The sequence below is a fragment of the Hakea prostrata genome, chromosome 10 (assembly GCF_041222555.1).
Source record: "Hakea prostrata isolate BN-2017 chromosome 10, UWA_Hpros_2, whole genome shotgun sequence".
Classification (NCBI taxonomy): domain Eukaryota; kingdom Viridiplantae; phylum Streptophyta; class Magnoliopsida; order Proteales; family Proteaceae; genus Hakea; species Hakea prostrata.
The window spans coordinates 38,813,968-38,834,122 of record NC_142609.1 but is presented as its reverse complement, the minus strand read 5'-3'; the positions used below and the strand labels follow the sequence as shown (position 1 = coordinate 38,834,122).

The window sequence follows — 20,155 nt, the reverse complement described above, 5'->3', positions numbered from 1 at the left end:
ATAAATACGAAACCTAAGCCGCTAAACCTCCTATCCTTCTCTGCGAATGTGATTGATTTTGCGATTTCGCGATATGGGTTTTCCTTGGAGTATAGGAGGAACCACTCTTCAATCTTTGAAACTTGCAGCAATTCCATCTTCTTCTTCATTCTTTAGACCTACTCTGTCTAGGACCATCGCCTTGCATTCTCCTCGACACTTCTTCAATTTGCAGAGGTCTGCACTTCCTTTCCTCATCAGGGCTTTTTCAGCGTCGGCTTCAGCCCCAGCCCTTCAACCCAATCCCATTACGCATGAAGACCAAAATGGTATATCTTTCTCCTTCTGTGTTTTTGTTACTTATCTTTTTAATTGTGGATTTGAAAGACTTATTTTTATCCGGTTCAGTAGGGAAACCTCAATGGAAAGCTGCTTTAGATTTCAAATGGATTCGCGACAACAAAGAAGCTGTTGCCGCCAATATTAAGAACAGGAATTCCAATGCTGATTTGGAGCTAGTGCTCGAGCTTTACGAGAAAATGTTTAATCTTCAGAAGGTTAGGGTTCTTTTGTCCTTGCTCATCAATGGAAGCTCTCAAAATAATATATTTCATATGGCGTAAATTCGTTGGGATTTCTCAAAAAAACTCACCTTTATTGAGTATTTGCCGAGACTGTTCTTGAATTCTGGGGGGAAGATAACATATTCTGGCCGGAAGAGGAACAGTAAATTTTTGAAAAATGGTTGTAAATGGTTTCACATATATATTATTATTTATATTTATGTCCACTGTGATGTTATATCGAGTCATCATCAGTTGCTGCTTAGTCCAGAATTTAAATGGATGGTGCTACTTACTTCAGTGTGTAGCAATGAGGCCTGCATTCTGTGGCAACCTATCAGGAAACATCTGAGGAAAGAAAAAAAGTTGTATTTTTCACTTTTAACTAATTTTCAGTCATAGATTGCAGGAAGTTGAACGGCTTCGTGGGGAAAGAAATGTAGTTGCAAATAAGATGAAAGGAAAACTAGAGCCATCTGAGCGCCAGAAACTCATAGAAGAAGGTAAACTCTATTTTGTAGTCTTATTCCTGCCAGATTGCCATTGCTTTGTTGTGAATGTCTTCTCTGTCGTATTGTGTGTTTTCAGGAAAGAATCTTAAGGAAGGTCTTGTGTCTTTGGAAGAAGACCTCGTTCTACTCACTGATAAGCTTCAGCAAGAAGCACAATGTATACCAAATGTGGCTCACCCAGATGTTCCAATAGGAGGAGAGGATTGCTCAGCTTTGAGAAAGATGGTATGATGGGATTAAAACTCTTTGTCGTTGAGTTCAATATCCAGGTTCATAAATTTCTCCTTTTTAAATACTTGCCCCTTTCTTTTCTTCTTAGGTTGGTAGTCCACGCGAATTCAACTTTCCTGCCAAAGACCACCTTCAACTTGGGAAAGAACTTGATCTCTTTGATTTTGACGCTGCTGCAGAGGTATCCATGCTGTTTCATTTAAGGTATTAATTATGAATGGATTTCTTGTTTTCATGCTCCGGTTTTTATTTCATCCTCAGAGAGGTTGGGAGTTTGTACTACTTTGCTTCTTGATAGATGAGTTCATAGGGTTCTGGAAAAGAATTCTGTGTTGCTTCCCTGTTGACACAGAAATTGAGAATGGTCCATTACTGCAAAACATAAGTTTCATCAGAATGGTCCGTTACTGCAAAACATAAGTTTCATCTTTATCTTTTTAATTTTCACTTGAATAGCTATCAGAACAAAATGTATGACCCCTAAGATTAAGTTAGTGATTATCTGTTTTCTTGGCTTGTTGCTCTGGGTTGGTACTCTTTCATCAAATCTTTCTAATGAAGTATTAGCTAAAAAAGTTTTCCAGACTTGTCTTTTTATATGAATATTTTAGTGGCTGCCCTTGTTTCATTGTTATTTACTATCATGGTAGCAAATGTCCACCTATCTACAGTTTTTTCCCCAACATTTTCACTTAAAAATGGTGTAGTAATCAGCCTTCAAACCAATAGGAGCACATGCCTACATTTTCTTCTTCTTTTTTTTTTTTTTTGGGGGGGGGGGGGGGGGTGGGTGGTGGGATGGGTAAAGAATTGATTAACAAAAAGGGAGAGGGGGAGGGGGAATACAATGGAGCAAAAGGCTAGGGGCATAGTAAAGCCAATAAAGCACTAAGCAAAAGCAAAACAAAGGAAATAGAAAAGCATAAAAGGCCAACTCAGAGACAAACGCTATTGGACCTAAACTAGTTTTTCTTTGCTTCTTCTTCTGTCTATGGGATTTGAAGTCCACAATAAAGTTTCCGTTGATGTGGTGGCACCCTTTGATAGAGTGGTTGCTTCTCCTACAATTATCATACACTGAGGGTGCAAGGGGATAAGAGTATCAATATCAAGAGCACCTCCATATCCTTGCCACGATTGACGTTGCTCTCAGTTTTACACATAAAAATTGTGACACATTTTCTCAATTTCTTGAGCAAGTAGGATAATCTCCCTATTGCCTCTATGGAGTCTAATCTAGGAAATTCTTGGTTTCAATCATGACACATACCCTAGAAAAGATATGCACTTGGTAGGAGCTTGTAATTTCCAAATCCAAGCCCATGCATCCCTGGTGCAGGCCACCAGATGCATAAAGTTATTATGTTAAATTTATATAAGTTTGATTTTGAGACCTAAATGAGTTGTGCCTTCAATTTTATGAGTTTCTGTACAATGGGATCAAACATAAAAACCAAGTACCAAGGTGGCGTGACAAATCTTGTTTTATTTTGCCATAGTATTTTTTGACTGGTTGGTCCAGCTGCTTATTTAGTTAGATACATAAGAGTTACTTCTTTGTTAAGTTTTCCAATGAGCACTATCTAGGTAATGTGGGACTTGATTTTAGGTTTTAGAATTCATAGTTCAAAAGCTTTTTTTGTCTCAGCATTCCAGTTATAGACTGAGATGGGTGGAACATTGAAATTTGACCAGTGTAGTTTTCCCCTTTGGCTTTCACATGGCTATTTCAGGGGATAAATGACCGAAATGGGTGAAATACTGAAATCAAATGACTCTAGTTTCGGTTATTCAGTTGAACTCTGCCAGTCTCATATTTTGTACAGAGTTTCATTTTGGTGCCTTTGGAACCCCTGAGATATTTGAAATTTTGCATAGTTTTTGAACTATATTGGAATTCCCTAGAGTGTCAGATCAGACCCATCCATGATCCCTTTTATATGGTTTGATGGTAAACCAGTGATTCTTTTAAGGTCAACAGATTCTCTCCTTCCCTTTTTCTTTGAACCCGTTCCTGTTATTCAAGTGTCATGCAGAGTTACAGATTTGATTTCAGTGGTTTTTTTTTTTTATTTTTGGGTTAATTATAGACCCATTCCTCTTTCATTTATTGGCTCTGTTCAACGGGATATTTGTGTTTGCTATCCCTGTATTGGTGGCTTGCATCCTAGATTTCTTCAATGTGGCCTGAAATAGGTTATTAGGGATCAGATTAGAGCATATGCCAGACAACAATTCTGATTCATCAAAGGTCTGAAGGTCAGAAACTAATTTGCATTCGGATATTTTTTTAAAGGTAAATTGTGGGGTAAGACTGAAACCAGGTAAGGAACACATACAAGGATTGATGCCATTGATAGATCAGGGAAAAATATATCGAATTGTTACTGACATGCAATGGATGCAAATCAAATTTGGTTCTAGCTTATGTCTGCCAACAGATAAAGGAGAAACACTATATTGTTTGGAGGGAAAGAGATAAAAGAAGAGGGATTAAAAAAGAAAGCAACTTAACTGCTGGTATAGGGGAGAAAACGGATCAATCTTCTGAGTGTTTTGTTGTTCCACCTGTTGCAAGACCTGGCCTTTCAGAACCTTCACCGGTAGCTTACCCTATTCTATCAGTAAAGTTTGGGCTCCAAAGTCGAGTCAAAGGTTTCATTCTGTTTGCAACAGCTTCTCCTGTAAAGCAGGGGTAAGGCCGTGTTCATTTGCCCCACCCAGGCCCTGGTGTAGTGGGATCCTCGTGCATTCAGATGCTCCCTTTGACCTGTCCTGGTTACAGTTTAGTTGTGGAGATTTTGAGTTAAGTCTGATGGCTAGATTGTGACCTCTTGAAGAATACTATTGCAAGTGGGAAAACTTGAAAACAGGAAATAAACTTATGTTTTAATTTCAGAATTCAGGGGTTCAAAACAGAAATGCATAGAGAAGTAAATCAGAGGAATAATAAACTAACTAAAGATAGAATGCATTAATAAAAGTGGGCCTTAGAGATTCCAGAATCTGGAAGTTGAGATGAAGAACAACAAAGCTGCAGGAATTTAAGTAGTTTGTTGTGGCACTTAACCTTGTATGACCATGAATAAAATTATTTGGAGGACAACCATTGCTGACCCTTTGCAGGGTGTTAATTTCTAGGATAATTCCTTGATTACTGCTTTGACCAGTTCCCAGAGTCCGAGACGCTTTCTTACTCCAATTGGTATTTCATCCTGGTGTTTTACCTACCTTTATCTTTTCTCGAGCCTCTTTAACTTCAGTCTGGCCCCACGTATTTATAGTTATAGTTACTCTAGAATATTGTGATGGGCTGATGTGCATCCATTTCGTACACAAAAACCTTGAAGGAGATCAGTCCACATCAAAGCCCAAGCCAATCAAGACTACTTGGCCCTGGATCAAGTTATAATTAATAACCAATCACTTAATGAGCTGGACCATCAAGAAGCACCAAGAAAACTAGTACACAATTTTATTGGAGTCCTTACGAGCAACTCTTTGCTCTTTTTTCTAGGTGTGTAGCTTCCTTCTCTTGGTAGTAAGAAATCATAGAAGATTATTATTCTCCACCCACCTCATAGGAACTTGGATTAAGACAGGAAATTGTCATTCTCCATGGAAGTCTGCATCAAGATATTAGAAAAAGTTCTAGCATAAGGGCTTCAACAAGAAAGTAAAGCTTTTCTAGTTACTAGTGTTATTATTTTTTTATAGTTTTCATTTTTTGGGGTTTTAAGGATGTAATCTTGACAATTAAAAATCAATAGCTGAGATATCATGATAACTTTTAGAATATCTTTTTTTAAATCCCCTTTCACCACTACACATATTCTGCCTTTTGCCTTTTTGGATCTTGAATAAGTGCCTGACATGGCTCAATATGACTGGAGAAACCTTAATAGATATGCTCATTTTAACACTTTGATCTCACTTTCTTGAATAATGACATTTATCCAAATCAACTAGAAAGAACGTCGCTTTGCAGATCCGCACCAGCGCTCCCACTTGGCTCTTATTATATTTGGATTATTGATTGGGTTCTAAAATCATAAAATATTTGGTTTCATGAGTGTTGATTATTTACTTGATGCATATAATGTGCATGTTATATGCAGGTAAGTGGGTCAAAATTCTACTACCTAAAGAATGAGGCGGTTTTACTAGAAATGGGCCTTGTCAATTGGGCACTTTCAGAAGTAATGAAAAGGGGCTTTATTCCTTTAATCACTCCAGAGATTGTACGGTCATCTGTTGTTGAGAAGTGTGGATTTCAACCTCGTGGAACAAATACCCAGGTCTGTGCTTTTATTACTTACACCGTTCTGATTATATAATTTATGACATTGGCATAAAGTTCTGAACATATATTTTTGTGTTTAGTGAAACCGTAATTCAGAAGCCTGTTGTGAACTTGTGATCAGGTCAAGATAACTGAAATTTTGGTGAAACATTTCTAGTATTTTTGGTTTTGTTTTGATGTTTCAGTTGGAAATTGACATAGTTGGTCCACAACTTTAGGAGAACATTTAGGCTTAATAATCATTTTTGTATCTTTGTGTTGTAATAAAAAAGGCACCTGATTAATATTCACGGTAGGACTTAAAAGGGCAGCTTTCTACCAAAACTAAAACAAGGTGAAACCTTTGAACCCTAGGTTTGAGCACCTTCAAATAGATATCAAAGTATTGCTCTTAATAGTACATAATATTTCAGTTGTCTACTATGTAACTAGTGTTTAGTTTTGTTTATAATTAATGTTTGTATACATATTATATGTTACTTAATCCAGTATGTGTAATACTTACATATTGCTTACTTGGCTTGTACCTTCAGGGATTATGTTATGACTGTTAGAATTGAGCACCTATAATCAGCCTAGGGACTGGAAGGAAATTCAGAAAGAAAAGAAGAATAGAAGAAGAATGAAGAAGGAGATAGAGAAGAGTGAGAGAGTATGCGTATATGCTTTGGCTCTCCCCCGGTACTCTATTTATAATGTAAAATCAAGTCTTAGTTTAGGAAAGCTTCCTAAACTGAGTTACAGCAGAAAGGAAAATTACATGTTGTATGGAATCTCCCGAATCTACTAAAAAGGAAACTATCCTAGGGAGATTACTTGTCAACCAAGCAATAAAAAAACCATAAAGTAACCAAAGTATAAAATAAGTAAAATATAAAGTAACCAAAATAAAAACCCAAAATTTTCAAAAATTGTGCACCAAGATTGCTTCTCCAAAATAGAAACTTGTGCACCTATGCTGTTGCAATTCTTAACACTTCCCCTCAACCTAGAGTATACACAAAGAAAATTCCAACTTGGATGATAAGAATAAACTTGAAAGGCAGCAGCAGTCTTGAACTCTGTAGCAATAGCAGGCGCCATGATGTAGGACAGCCCAAGGTTAGGGTATTCTACAAGACAATGGATCCTAAATCAAGAAGGGAGGGGTTTTGCACAGCACACAATTAATTTTCATATCAGAGAACTACACTAAATTAAATTCCAGCAAAGAAAATTATAACTAGCATGCAAAAAAAAAAAAATGAAACTTAAGGGTTGTGGAAGTGCAAATCAGATTTAAAATTTAACCATCCAATCCACAAGACTAGGCTAGAGGGGTTGTGGCATTACATTCAAGGAAATAAAGAAATTCAGACAAGACATAATATAGCCAACTTTTATTCAATATAGGAGTGAGTTACAACCAATATAAAAGATAAAGACAACTCAATTCCCAAACCCAAACCAACTTATTAGCCCAGCACCAGAGGATTTAAAAGGCAGAAAAATAAACAGACCAGCAGTCTAAGAAGCAATGGAGAAGGTGAGGAAGAACTCTGGCAGAGAATTGCCGCAGGGTGGAGAAGAAGAGAGAAAAAAAGAAGAAAGGACTAAACAGAAACTGACGAAAGGGGCTGCCGAGAAGTTGTATAGAAGAAAAGGGAACAAGAAAAGTTATTCAGCAAATAACAGAGGTTGTCAAAGAGTTAGAAAGGAAAAGAATCATAAAAAAAAGAGTGAACTGGATCTCGAGGCATCTGAATGCTCTCGGCTCAGATTCTAGTTTATTTTCTCTTGCTTATTTGTGAGTAGGATTGTAGGAACCTGTGAGGTTGGGTGTATTGGGGGGCAACTGCTGTTGCAGGTATGAGGTTTGGTTCCTTCTTGTATGATTTATTATTGTGCTTTTTTGCTTTTATTAATACAAATGACCCTTTTAGCGAAAGAGGGGGGAAAAAAGGAAAAGAATCATAAAAAAAAAGAGAGGAAATATTCTGCAGAAAACAGAGCAGTCGTGGGGATGGGGAAGAAGAAAAAGAATTTCCAGGACAGAAAATATGGCTTCTTTGGAGAAAATAAGAGTAGATCTTTGTAGAGGAGAGAAATGAGAATTTTTCTAGTGGGAAACAAGGGTGAAAGGAGGGAAGAAAACTTACGTGGAGAGAGAGAGAGAGAGGGAAGAACTGGTTCCGCCAGGAAAGAGAGAGCAGCGTGAGTTTCTCTTCTTCTAATTCTTTTCATTCGTGCCTTCCTCTTGGGCTGGTTACATACTTAAAAGAAAGAAATAAATGAAACTACCACAAATACGCCCATTAACTCAAAGAAATAAAATAAAACCTAATAACGTTGAACTGTGAAAAGAAGGTCTAAGTTACCCTTACAAAACAAAATTTGAAAGAATACGAATACTAATATATTAAAAAAATGTGGCATGTGGACTACGGTCCTAAGGGTCCATATGACCCTAACTAGTAGCTGAACCACAGGGAAAGGTTTTGCTGCCTTCGCCTTTGGTAGAACGAGTGGTGGGCGGCCATGATGTGATGTTCCCATCATGCCAATAAATACTGAGAGAACTTCACCCAAGAGATAATCAACCTCAATTTAACAAAAACTTTAATTCTTCATTTCAAAAGAACCATCCAATAATGGAAACAATCGGTGATATTGAAGACAAACAAAATCCATAACTATAGCAGCACCGGAGGCACTACCCAAGTAATGCCAATAATAGGGAGGAATCTCCACACTAACAGATAAAATTTGAGACAAAAGTCACATATCATAGGTAGGTAAGGTGCAGCTCCAATGTCCGCATAGGTAGGCAAGATGCAATTCCAATGTCTATGTCCATATAAGCTTTTTGCAAGAAGGCAAGTATTAGGTAAAGTATGGGTAGGTATAAGGCAATATTGGTTACTATGGACCAAGTGGGTAGGTAAAAGGCAGTGTATTTTAGTGTGGACCAAGTAGGTAAGGTAGTATGGGTTACCATGGACCAAGTAGGTAGATTAAGGTAGTATAGGTAACTACAAACCAGGTAGGTAGGTTAAGGTAATATACGTTACTACGGACCAAGTAGGTGGGTAAAGGTAGTATAGGTTACTATAGACCAAGTAGGTGGGTAAAGGTAGTATAGGTTACTATAGACCAAGTAGGTGGGTAAAGGTAGTATAGGTTACTATAGACCAAGTAGGTAGGTAAAGGTCACCAAGTAATTAGTTAGGTTGTTACTGTAGAATACCATCTCAGGAGGACAAAGATCTTCACCAATAATATTCTTCAACAAATCCTGAGTAGATATAGAAACAACCTCCAATCTCCCCCTCGTGTGACATTACACGTGGACTAAAGAAAATAATAACAAAAATAGCTCTCCGACCAGATTCCAATAATTACCAGTGCACCTTTGATGATAGAAATTGTTAGGAACCCAATAACAACAATGACAATTGTTCACTAAACTTAGATTAAGGAGGATTATAGTTCAGTCCAGAACAGAGTATTACTGCAAATAGAAGTCTAAGTGTCACAGAAACCAAGTAACACTGCCTTGCAAGTATCCTTGCCTCCCAAACCAAATACAATTCACACATATCCTCACTCCCTCTTTCCCACAGACAAATACATCACAAACAACTAACTTTCTGACTAGCTAACAGTTCAACCTTGTAACTGACAACAAAACTAATTCCCCACATTGGCTGGCCCACTTCTGTGTCGATTCTTCCTGGTGTAGACTTGAGCTAGGGGCCTAACAGAAATAATGTCTCGAAAAGTGTCAATCTTCAAAAAATTGGATTTTCAAGCTGGTTTAATAGGAGTCCACTAAATAAAAAAGTTAATATTTTAGCCCAGTGGCAATTCTATAAGGTCTAACTACAAAGAGGGATCCTCCTTGCAAAATAACCCCAATGGCAGTTCTATGATTTTATTTTATTTATTTTTTGTGTCTCCTAAATAAAGAATAGCATAAAATGGAAACTAAATAAGAGAGGCAAGTAGCATGACTTAAGCAGTGACCAAGTCATGAGAAATATAGTGAATAAGGAAAGGAGAACTTATGCTGGAAAGAAAGGTAATAGGTGGAGCACTAATAATGGAAAGAGATGTATGGAGGAGGAATAATGGGAAAACAAATTTGGAAGTAATTATAAATAAGGAAACCCAATAAGAATGAAAGAATATCATGGGACACGAGGGAATATGGAATAAAGGAAGAGTATTTATGGTAATTGAGTATTAGACACGGCAGGTAAGTAACGTGATAATCTTTAACCCTCAATTAGGAAAGCAAACAAAACTATCGAAGAAAAAAACAAAGTAGAGGTTTTTGAAGGAAAATAGAAAAATAAAAGGAGACATTCAACCTTATTTACCAAAAATCAGGGAACAAAGCAGTTGTACTTTGGTCTTGGGATAAACAACAATGTGTTCTCAGTATTTTAAAAACAAGAAAATAATTTGATTCAACAAGCCATGAACCAGAAATTGAACTAGAAAATCCCAGCAAAACAGTCTCCGCTAGAAAAAAGAGGGCAATAAGATGTGGTTGCCAAACCATCAGAAACTTCCCAGATTCTGATTGAGTTTTCTTCTAGCTAGATATGATAATCCTTCAAAGTTTCAGCAGCAAAAACATTGATTGTAGAATGAGGAGGCAGCATATCCATCATTACCCAGACAGGAAAAAAAAGCAGATCGATCCAAAAAACTAGAGACTTTCATGCACAAATTCAGATCTCGTTCACTAAAAAGCATTATTCTGGGTCTCCAACGGTAGGAATGGTAGATGACTTCATATGTATCGTTGGAGAAGTTACTACCACATGATTATAGTAGCCATAGGTGGTTGTACCCCATGTAAAAAAAAGAAGAGAAAAACTGAGCAGTCAAGAGAAAAGAAGCAGTTCCTAGCCTGATTAAACCGGCTTTGATACTATGTTAGAATTTCAGCACTTGTAATCAACTTAGGGACTGAAAGGAAATTCGGAAAGAAAAGGAGAGAAGGAGAATGAAGAAGAAGGAGAAAAAAGAGAAGAGCGAGAGAGCTTGTATTGTGCATGCTTTGGCTCTCCCTTGGTACTCTATTTATAATGTAAAATCAAGTCTTAGTTTAGGAAAGTTTCTTAAACCGAGTTACAACAAAAAGTAAAATTACATATTGCATAGAATCTCCCAAATCTACTAAAAAGGAAACTATCCTAGGTAGTTTACTTGTCAACCAAGCAATAAGAAAATTATAAAGTAACCAAAATGGTAAGTAACTAAAATAGAAAGTGGCCAAAATAGAAACCCGGATTTTTCAAAACGTGTGCACCAAGACTGCTTCTCAAAAGTAAAAACTTGTGCACCAAGGCTGCTGCAATCTCAATTCTCAACAATGCCGAATTGCCAATATTCTTACATAGGTTTTTGTCTTTCCAATATTCTTGTTTAATTGCTTATTGGTTGGTTTGATTTTCACATTCGAATGAATATTGTAATCACGTAGATGCTGTGAAGATATAGATACTTTGCTATTGGTTGGATTTTATAATTTATGCTTTACAGTGCTCGAAAACACTTGTTTTGCTTGTACCATGAGTGTAGCCATGCATATCAAAGTGTATCTGAAGCGTATAAAGTGTCTTTTTGCATCTTTTAAATGCATATCTGACTCTGAGATCTCTTAAAATTAGTTTTTTGGTATGCTGCTTGATACTGATAAATGACACCTTGGTTCTGATAGAATCATTTTCTTGACGTTGATCTTCTGTTTGGGGCCATTGCACTTATAGTGCTTGTGGGGGACTTGTTGAAAGAAATAGGAATATTGGGTTGCAAACCGTCAGCTTGCATATTGACCAAAATCACAAACTAGGAGAAGACTAGTATTAGAGATGGGTTGGGTTACAAATCTCTCTCTCTTTGTCTTGACCAGATATTTGTATGCAGTTGGGTGGTAAGTCAACTTATGCACCCGCCCATGACTGGGCACTTGTGCATTTTGAAGTTTAGATGCTGTATATCACATCATCTGATATTTGAAGCCTTCTCTAGGAATAATCATTTAAGGATCGAAGGCTACATTGATGCTGCCTGTGTTGATTCAGTTTAAGGCAGATGATATCCATCAAGTTGTTGCTATTTGTGGGTGCTAGCTTAATCACTTGGAGGAACAAGAAGCAACTAGTGATGGACAGTATATATGCTGGCTTGTAGGCTATGTAGCTCATGGAGTTTTTGAGCTCCCGTGGTTGAAGAGGCTAGTGTCGGGTTTAGATAGTGAAGCACCTAGGGGACTTTGTTGTGATAAGTATTAGCCACATCCTGTACAACATGATAGGACAAACCACATTTAAGTGGCCCAGGACTTTGTCAAGGTAAAGATAGGCTCTAGATGCATTTGGACATACTTTGTGTAGGTTGGTAATCAACAAGCATACATCTTAACCGAGGGGTTTGCTTCTCTTCAGTTTGGTACCCTATTATGCAAACTGGAAATGCATGAAATTAATTCTCCAGCTTGAAGGGGAGCATTAGATTTGATGTAGGCAGGGTCTTTAAGAACTAGTTCATCCACTAGTTCTCTCGTATTGAATTATTTTGTTTGTCTTTTACTTTCCAAGGGAGGTGTATGTAATTCTTTGTATAATACCAGTGAAGTAATATATATGTGTGGGAGTGGATGCTCTAACAGTACCCAGTGTATTGCATTGCACCATCTTCTTTTCTTCTTCATCTACCTTCCCTTTAATCTTTTCATCTTCACCTTTCTTCTTGATTTCTTGTACCCCCAACTTTCAACTTCTCAGTCCTTGACTGAAATATATGCATATATGCCCTTGGCAGCAACAGTTCCACTTGGATCACTCCTCTCACTCCCGTACTGCATGTATTTTGGAGCATCTTCTGCTAGGATAGGATGGGCGAGTGCTGCCCGTGAGGTCTGTAATTTCAATTAATAAAATCAAGATGCAATTATTATAAAAGACCAACCATTAAGAGTTAACTCAAGACCTCATAGAAGGATTCACAAGCAAACATTGTTGCACCTATCAATAAGTTGAGTGCTCTTCTTCAATCGAGCAAGAAGAGTTTTAAGGTTCGAGCAGAAGTTAGATGAATTTGACCCCTTCAGACTTGGAAAGTAGAGTTAATGGTGTAGCTGTGAGGGCCATCGCCTCCATTAATAGGAAAAACCTGAAATGATGTCTTGAATTTGGCTTTCATCTTCCGACAAACATTTTGTTTGGTACAACAAGGTTTGGAAAGGTGTGTTTTATTTGGGATGTTGTAGCTCTTGGGAGTAAGCATTGTTGACGGTTGTATCTATTGGAGGCAAGTAAGGGTATTTTGTTCTGCTGGAGGAGCATACCAAACAAGACGACAAACTTTGGAAAAGTATGATTTGTTTGGAAAGAAGTAGCTCTTGAGAGGAAGCACTATGAAGGGTTGCATGTTTTGAAGGTAAGGGTATTCTGGTCTAGTGAAAAAACATACCATAACTGTTTTGGGTTTTACTTTTATAGGAGTATGATAGTGTGATTAGTTTTCCTGGTATATGATTATTGTTTTAGGGATTAGTTTTCCTGGTATTTGATTATTCTTCTATCATTTGGTGCATCTCGAATAGAGCTATTAATGGTGTTAGTTGACTCTGGCAGGTCTATTCTATCGAAGATAGTGATCAATGCCTCATTGGGACTGCAGAAATTCCTGTGGGTGGAATGCATATGGATTCCATCCTAGCTGATTCGGCCTTACCTTTGAAGTATGTTGCTTATTCTCATTGCTTCCGTACAGAGGCTGGTGCTGCTGGCACAGCAACAAGGTAAATATATCTGTTAGTTCTACATGCGTCTTGTTTTGAATTACTTGTTCACTGGTGCTCTCGGTTATGTACTTTATGTTGTTAATATCTCTATAAGGTTTGTGATAAATTATTACTGTACATGGTATCTGCAGCTTCGTTAATTTTGTACATGTTCCTCGAGTCTTTATGGGGGATGCATCAAATAACATTTTCTTATATACCATTTGTGATGGAATATACTTGGGTGGTCAAAGAGGGGTTGGAAAAGTGTTCTTTTTTCCTTCTAACCACCAAAAGGTGACTTTGTTTGGTCAGGTGGGGTGGGAGAATGAGGAAAACATATCCTTAAAGTCTGCTAAGGTGGCAAGGACTTTTCCTACCTCTTGCCTTAAAGAAGTCCCACCCAAAATGTTGAAACTTTGTGGGGAATAAAAAGGAAGTTTCCTTTTTGATTGTGGAGCCCACCTTTTCACCTTTTCCTTACTCTTTTCATCCTTTCCTTTTTGTCCCCTCACTCCACTTCACAACAGCCCCCACACATTTAACTATCCGCTCCTTTTCCATCAATCAGATATATTCTTATGGTCTTATGCGCACTTTTTTCACCTTTCTTTATTTTCCATCTCTCAATCAACAACATAAAGAAGACTCGATTTTGACTCTATTGTGAACATAGAAGTAAAGGCAGCAGAGTGAGGAAAGAAAGAAAAACAGAACATACCTACATCAACCAGTCAACAACCAGGATGACACTGAGAAGCCATACCCCTCCCTCAAATGATGATGAACGAAAATTAGATCATGACCCTGCATGCAAAACAGCTAGATTACTGACTGTAAGTGGCTACGCGGAAGTAACCTGCGAACAAACAAATTACACTTCAGAAATCTGCAACTGCTACTGTCTTGAAATGCTTTCTGGGTGGCTTTGTTGGCCAGATTGTTACTTCCTGGTAGCTCTCCACCTCCTGCAAGACAGGGTCTTCTTCTCCACTTTTGATACTACATATCCTCTCTTTTTAGGATGCTTAACTGAGAAGTCTTGCCAAACCAAAGCATGCACTGGCCCTCTAAAACTTTGGGCCAATGATACTATCCCTTCGGAAAATGTTAGATTACCTGAATAGTTTTCTTCTTTGGATGGGCAATACTGGTTAGTGAGACCAGGCATCCGTTGGGCCTCACCTAGATACTTCCATTATTGATATTCTACCTCATCAACCAGCTGGGAGGAGCTCAACTTCGCATCACCCATAATCTCTGCAGCCACCCAACTGGAAAGCTGTTAAAAGAGTCATTCTGACATTTTTTTTTTAATTATTGTTTTCTCCTCTTTTACATAATGTAAGACTTCTTTGATGTAGTATATCCATTTAATGATTTCTAATGTTATGGAGATATCGAGCAGAGGCCTCTATCGAGTCCATCAGTTCAGCAAGGTGGAAATGTTCATCTTATGTCGACCAGAAGACAGTGATATCTACCATGATGAGCTAATTAGAATTGAAGAAGATCTGTTCTCATCACTTGGAATTCATTTCAAGTAAGAAAGAGGTCCATCTTAATTTTATCATTTTCTAATTATTATTAATGGAATGTTTTTAATTTTCAGCATGCGGCACTTATTGGTGCATTGTTGTTCAGTGCAATCAGGGTTTGACCTTTGGATGCTTTTGTACCATGGACATCAATATCTGAGATGTCCCATATGTTAACATTGGGTTAACTTCCCAGTGTGAACATTATCAGATTCAGTAGCATATCATATTTTCACAAAGTTAACTTGTAGAGTTTGCTTTACTTTCAGGATATTGGATATGGCATCTGGTGACTTGGGTGCACCTGCGTATCGCAAATTTGATGTCGAGGCTTGGATGCCAGGTCTTGGACGGTATGGCGAGGTATGTTAGATGTGATCTATGATGAATATGTGTACTAATTACTGAGACAAACAGCTGAGTCTCAGATGGTAGGTACTGGTTGGATGATGTCAATTTGTCCTGGGGGTTGGCAATCCAATCAGCGGCCATGCACGATTGAGTTCATGTCACATGTGGCTTTGACGTTGCCTTGCCTGCTGGGCCAGTCTTTTAGTACATCATTGTATACTAGCTTTCAGAAGTTCTCTCTTATTCATCACCATCTGTTGGCAGATATCAAGTGCCTCAAACTGTACTGATTATCAAAGCCGGCGATTAGGTATAAGGTTCCGCCCATCAGACTCATCGACTAATGCTAAGAAGGGTAAAGGTAGCCTTGCACCGACACAATTTGTGCACACACTGAACGCAACTGCATGTGCTGTCCCTCGGATGATTGTCTGTTTACTGGAAAACTTTCAGCAAGAAGATGGTTCAGTTGTTATTCCTGAGCAGTTGAGACCCTTCATGGGTGGGCTTCATCGGATCATCCCCAAATCAAAATGATGCTGCTGCTGTTGTTGATCATGTTATTTATATTCAATTATTTTTGGTAAATTATTTCTATTTTAAATTAGGGATTCACCATCAAAATTTTGAAGAACGATAAAATTCAAAACAAGCAAATATAGTTGAGCTGTTTGGTGACAATATTATTTCAGCCAATTCCCTTGTTGTATCTGAGCTTGTCTGGTTAATCCACCCAATGGTTAGATGATATTACTGTCAAATTTTGACTCTGATGCTTTCGGATGAATTGTCTAATCTCCAATCACCAATATGCTTCGAGTTTTAGCATTTAATTAATGGGGTTCTCTTTCTGCCACTGAAGATGTGAAGTTCTTGTTGCTGCAGAGATTTACTTTGGCAGATGTGGTCTGAAATCTATTGCTAAATCTGTTCCTACAGATTTGCAAATGTCACCGACAGTGCTCTCCTTTGATATGCATAACTGTAAAACGTTCTATTTCAGCACACCGCAAAATCTGTTAGAGCGGTGCCTAACTTGTTCATGAGCCGAATCTGTTTTGTTTCCAAGTTACATAAAAACCTCTACCGGGAATTGCTCTGACAGTTTCACTTGCTTGTCTGCTTTCATTTATGATCTTCAGATCGTTTATGCTGGATTCTATCTGGGTGTTTCAGATACATTCATGGGATTCTTCTTATCAAGCTTTTTCAGTATTTGTCTTCTCTCCTAAAAGAAAAGAAGCCTTGATCATCCTTTGTCTCCCGTGTGTTTGCCACCCATTTATTCTGGAGTGAGCGGCGTGCTTATTCCTCCACTATAATTCTTCTTTTGTTTTGTTGGGGAGTTTATGGATGGTTGTTGGAGAAAGTCAATTCTGTTCTTAAGATATTATAAACCCTGGAAAAGCTAAATTCTGCTTTAAGCCCTGGTAGACTCCAGTGGACCCCGGCTTGTGTTCAACTTCTTCCCTACTATGGTCAGTGGAATAAGTCCAACTGCCACTTTGTGTGAATGCTTCGAATATCTTTGAATATTTTGGTGATAACTTTTCGACATGTTTTGATGATAAATGTTGATTATTTAGAATTATAGATCAATTCCCCCCCCCCCACCCCCACCCCCACTTTATTCGACTTGTTTTGTGGGAACTTGGATGATCAAATTTGGTTAGACTAAGGGTGTAAATTGGTGCGGTATTAGGTTTCTGTATACAAAACCAAAACTGTAACGTATCGATTCCATCCCTACTCTTGCATATTGATACCGTATTGATATGATTTCAATACGAAATATGTGAACATGGTATGTCATTGGGGAAAGTACTAGTATTGTACTTTAGTATGAGACCCTGAAACCGACATTGTACCATATCGAATTCGAAGTCGGGTTTATGCCGTCTATACCATTTTTTGAAATAATATGATTTTATACAATCATTTTTGCAAATAAAAAGAAAACCAATATTGAGTTTACTTTGGATCTCCTTTAACTTAGGCTTGCTCCAACCCAGCCAAAAATAGATTGGATATATATGAATCCAAGCTCAAATCTTTGCCATTGACTTTAATTTTATAAAGAGACAAAAAGTCAACTATTCTTAATCCATAGGTGGACTGGACGTACTAGGTTCCCCTCATAGATCAACGATTAAGGCATCTATGGTGTCTTAATGACCTTCTCTTGACGTAATTAAGACATCAAATATTCTTTTCTTGAAAATTTAAAGCCACATCTATATTTGTACTTAAATATGTAACATTTTTTCTTTCTTTTTTTTAATTTTTTATATTTTACTTTTTGTCTTCCTCCAAAAGTAACTTTAGGTCAAAGTTAAAAAAATGTTTCCTTTGGACGAAAAAAAAAATTTCCCATGATAATTTGCAAGAGTTCTTTTTTGTGTTATATGACTTTTTATTTTTTATTTTGGTAATCTGTGTCATGTGATTTTCAAGACACGTTGTCTTGTCATGAAGATTTTTAACTTCTTACCAAAAAAAAAATTGCATAGGCAAAGTGATTGATTTTAGTAGCATAAAAATAAAAATAAAATTATTTGACCTTAATAAGAAAATTTATTTGCATATTAGATTTTGGGGTCATGTTTGATTTGAGTATTTTGCCTAAAAATTTTGGTCTTATCTTAATTCAAAGATTAACAAACTTATTCAAGTTAGATCAAGACATGGGTAGACAAGCTTTGGTCGAAATTCGGTGGACCAAATTTGTAATATTGATTTTTAATAATAAAATAAAAGAAATTGGTGAATTTTAGACATGCTAATTTGGTCTTTAGTCCTTAGATACTATATTCGTAAGAGGGACCATATACATTTTGGTTCCAAAGTGGGGAAGGAACTCTCTAGATCTAATGACCGATGTAATAAATTAAATTACAAATATTAAACCATGCCATAATCACATATAATCATTTAATTAATTACTTTTTAAGATTTCTTTACTTCTTTTAGAAAGCGAGATAATAAAAAAAAATGTTCTTAGATCCTCATGGTTAGCATCGTCCAGCACCTTTGATTTTTATTTTTCCATGTCCCACAAAATCTACATGGTTTGACGCATTGAATCATTTGCGTATCCTTTTCTTCCACGTGTCCCAATTTGACACCATTTGATTTATTTATTATGTAATTTTTAAACGTACCCCTTATTTATATATTGTATTGCTTTGGATACTATTATGCTTTGTTTACTACTTTTAAACAGGGAACGACATTTCGATAGTTTCGCCCGGTTCGCTACCCAGGAATAGATGACTATCAAATATCGCCGATATCTCGCGATATTTGCCCCTATATAAATTTCCCCAATTTTTTTGAATATTTTAACCAATAATTTTGGTAAATTTGATACTTATCCTAATCTGATGTAAATATGTGGTAAATTTGAATTATTTCTAAAAATTATTCCATTTAAATTCTCTTACCTAGTCACATTTAATATATTACCTTATGAGGCCTACATCATTAGGACATAATTGGAACGATTATCAAATCACTCTAAAGATTCTTTTATAAGATTCGTTAATAATTTAAATTGTTTCCATAAATTATTTCATGTATACACTCTTCCCTAATCACATTTGGCATGTTGACTTTGATAATTTAAATTATTTCTTAATAAATATTTCCATTTAAATCTCCTGCCTAGCCACATTTAATGTGTTACCCTTCTCAAAGCTTAAATCATTCGGACATTGTTGGAAAGATTAACGCCGATTCTATTACAAAATATCTTCATAATGTAAATTGTTTCCATAAATTATTTCATGTATATATTCTTCCCTAACCCCATTTGGCATGTTGACTTTTGAGAACTAGATCACTAGAATATAGTTGGTAAGATTGCTCATTAATCTTGATAATTTTGCTATAAAAAGTTTTTCTATTTATAAGTTATTCTATATAGATTTTATTCCAAATTACATTTAATACATTAACTATTGAGTCTTGAATCATTGTGATAAAATTGGTAAGATTGTGATACAATCGCGAGAAAATCGCCTAAAAAGTGCAAGAAATAGTATAAAAATCACACACACAAAAAATAAAAAAAATAATTTTTTTCGAAATATCGCGAAATATCGCGAAATATCGCGATATCTCGCGATATATCGCCAGATATCGCCGATTTCTCGGCGATATCTGGTAAATATCGTTTCGCCCCCTGGTTTCGTTTCGCCAGGGGGCGAAACTGAAATTTCTTTCCCTGCCTTTTAAAGTCTCTCTCAGGGGTCAGTAAGTCCAAGCTTCTGTGGGACCCACAAATTGAATGGTGTAGATTGATTAGAATATGCGCTTACATTAATTATGATGACAAAAAGTTTCTCTTTTTCTTATAGTACTTAATAATATAATAGTTATTCTTTTACTATTCTCTACTTTCAAGAAATATAAGGAAGTTCAGGGGTACTTTGGTCATTTTCTCAAGACTAAAAAACATGGATTTTTAAGGAAAGTATAGGGGTAACCTTGTAATTTTCTGAGGACAGGAGGGTCGTTCTCGTCTTCTCCACGTCTTCCGGGCACGAGCGGTAGGGAAGGAGTGCTTGAGAGACCGCGGCGCATTAATCGCCGGTGCAAATCCACACTCGGAGGGGAATGCTGAGTGGGTCCCACAACAATACACAGAGTGAGACGGGAACGAAGGATCGACGCATCGATACCACATGGACCCCACTGTTTCAAGAATCCTACGGCCCACAGCTTGCCCCTGAGCGGTTTTGCGCGCATTTACGTCGCTTTTTATTTATTGATTATAATTATTTTAACTCTTAATTTATATTAGAAGAAAAGAAAAACTGCAACTCTTAAGTCCTTTAAATAATTTTATTTAAATAATTAGATTAATGAAGGAAATAATTTTTTATTTAATTATTTGA

At 36.9% G+C, this 20,155-nt stretch overlaps 1 protein-coding gene across 3 annotated transcripts; it reads left to right on the top strand.

The window, feature by feature from the left end:
• Positions 1-21: 21 nt before the first annotated feature.
• SRS (Seryl-tRNA synthetase) lies at positions 22-16,659 on the top strand. Of its 3 annotated transcripts, none has more exons than XM_089136313.1 (10): positions 22-308; positions 391-536; positions 952-1,045; positions 1,131-1,279; positions 1,374-1,466; positions 5,404-5,583; positions 13,220-13,386; positions 14,777-14,911; positions 15,176-15,269; positions 15,522-16,655. In XM_089136313.1, exons 1-10 carry the CDS (start codon positions 74-76, stop codon positions 15,792-15,794), a joined length of 1,566 nt encoding a protein of 521 aa, XP_088992439.1. In that variant the 5' UTR covers positions 22-73; the 3' UTR covers positions 15,795-16,655. The 3 variants fall into 3 exon arrangements, with proteins under 3 accessions (XP_088992439.1, XP_088992438.1, XP_088992440.1); XM_089136312.1 differs by having other exon boundaries at positions 388-536; positions 15,522-16,654; XM_089136314.1 differs by lacking the exon at positions 22-308 and having other exon boundaries at positions 450-536; positions 945-1,045; positions 15,522-16,659.
• The last annotated feature ends 3,496 nt before the right edge of the window (positions 16,660-20,155 follow it).

Coding starts and splice junctions, on each gene's coding strand:
- SRS (XM_089136312.1), top strand. CDS start 74: ATGGGTTTTCCTTGGAGTATAGGAGGAACCACTCTTCAATCTTTGAAA. Junction 1,046..1,130: donor CCAGAAACTCATAGAAGAAG/GTAAACTCTATT, acceptor GTGTGTTTTCAG/GAAAGAATCTTAAGGAAGGT. Junction 13,387..14,776: donor GCTGCTGGCACAGCAACAAG/GTAAATATATCT, acceptor GATATCGAGCAG/AGGCCTCTATCGAGTCCATC.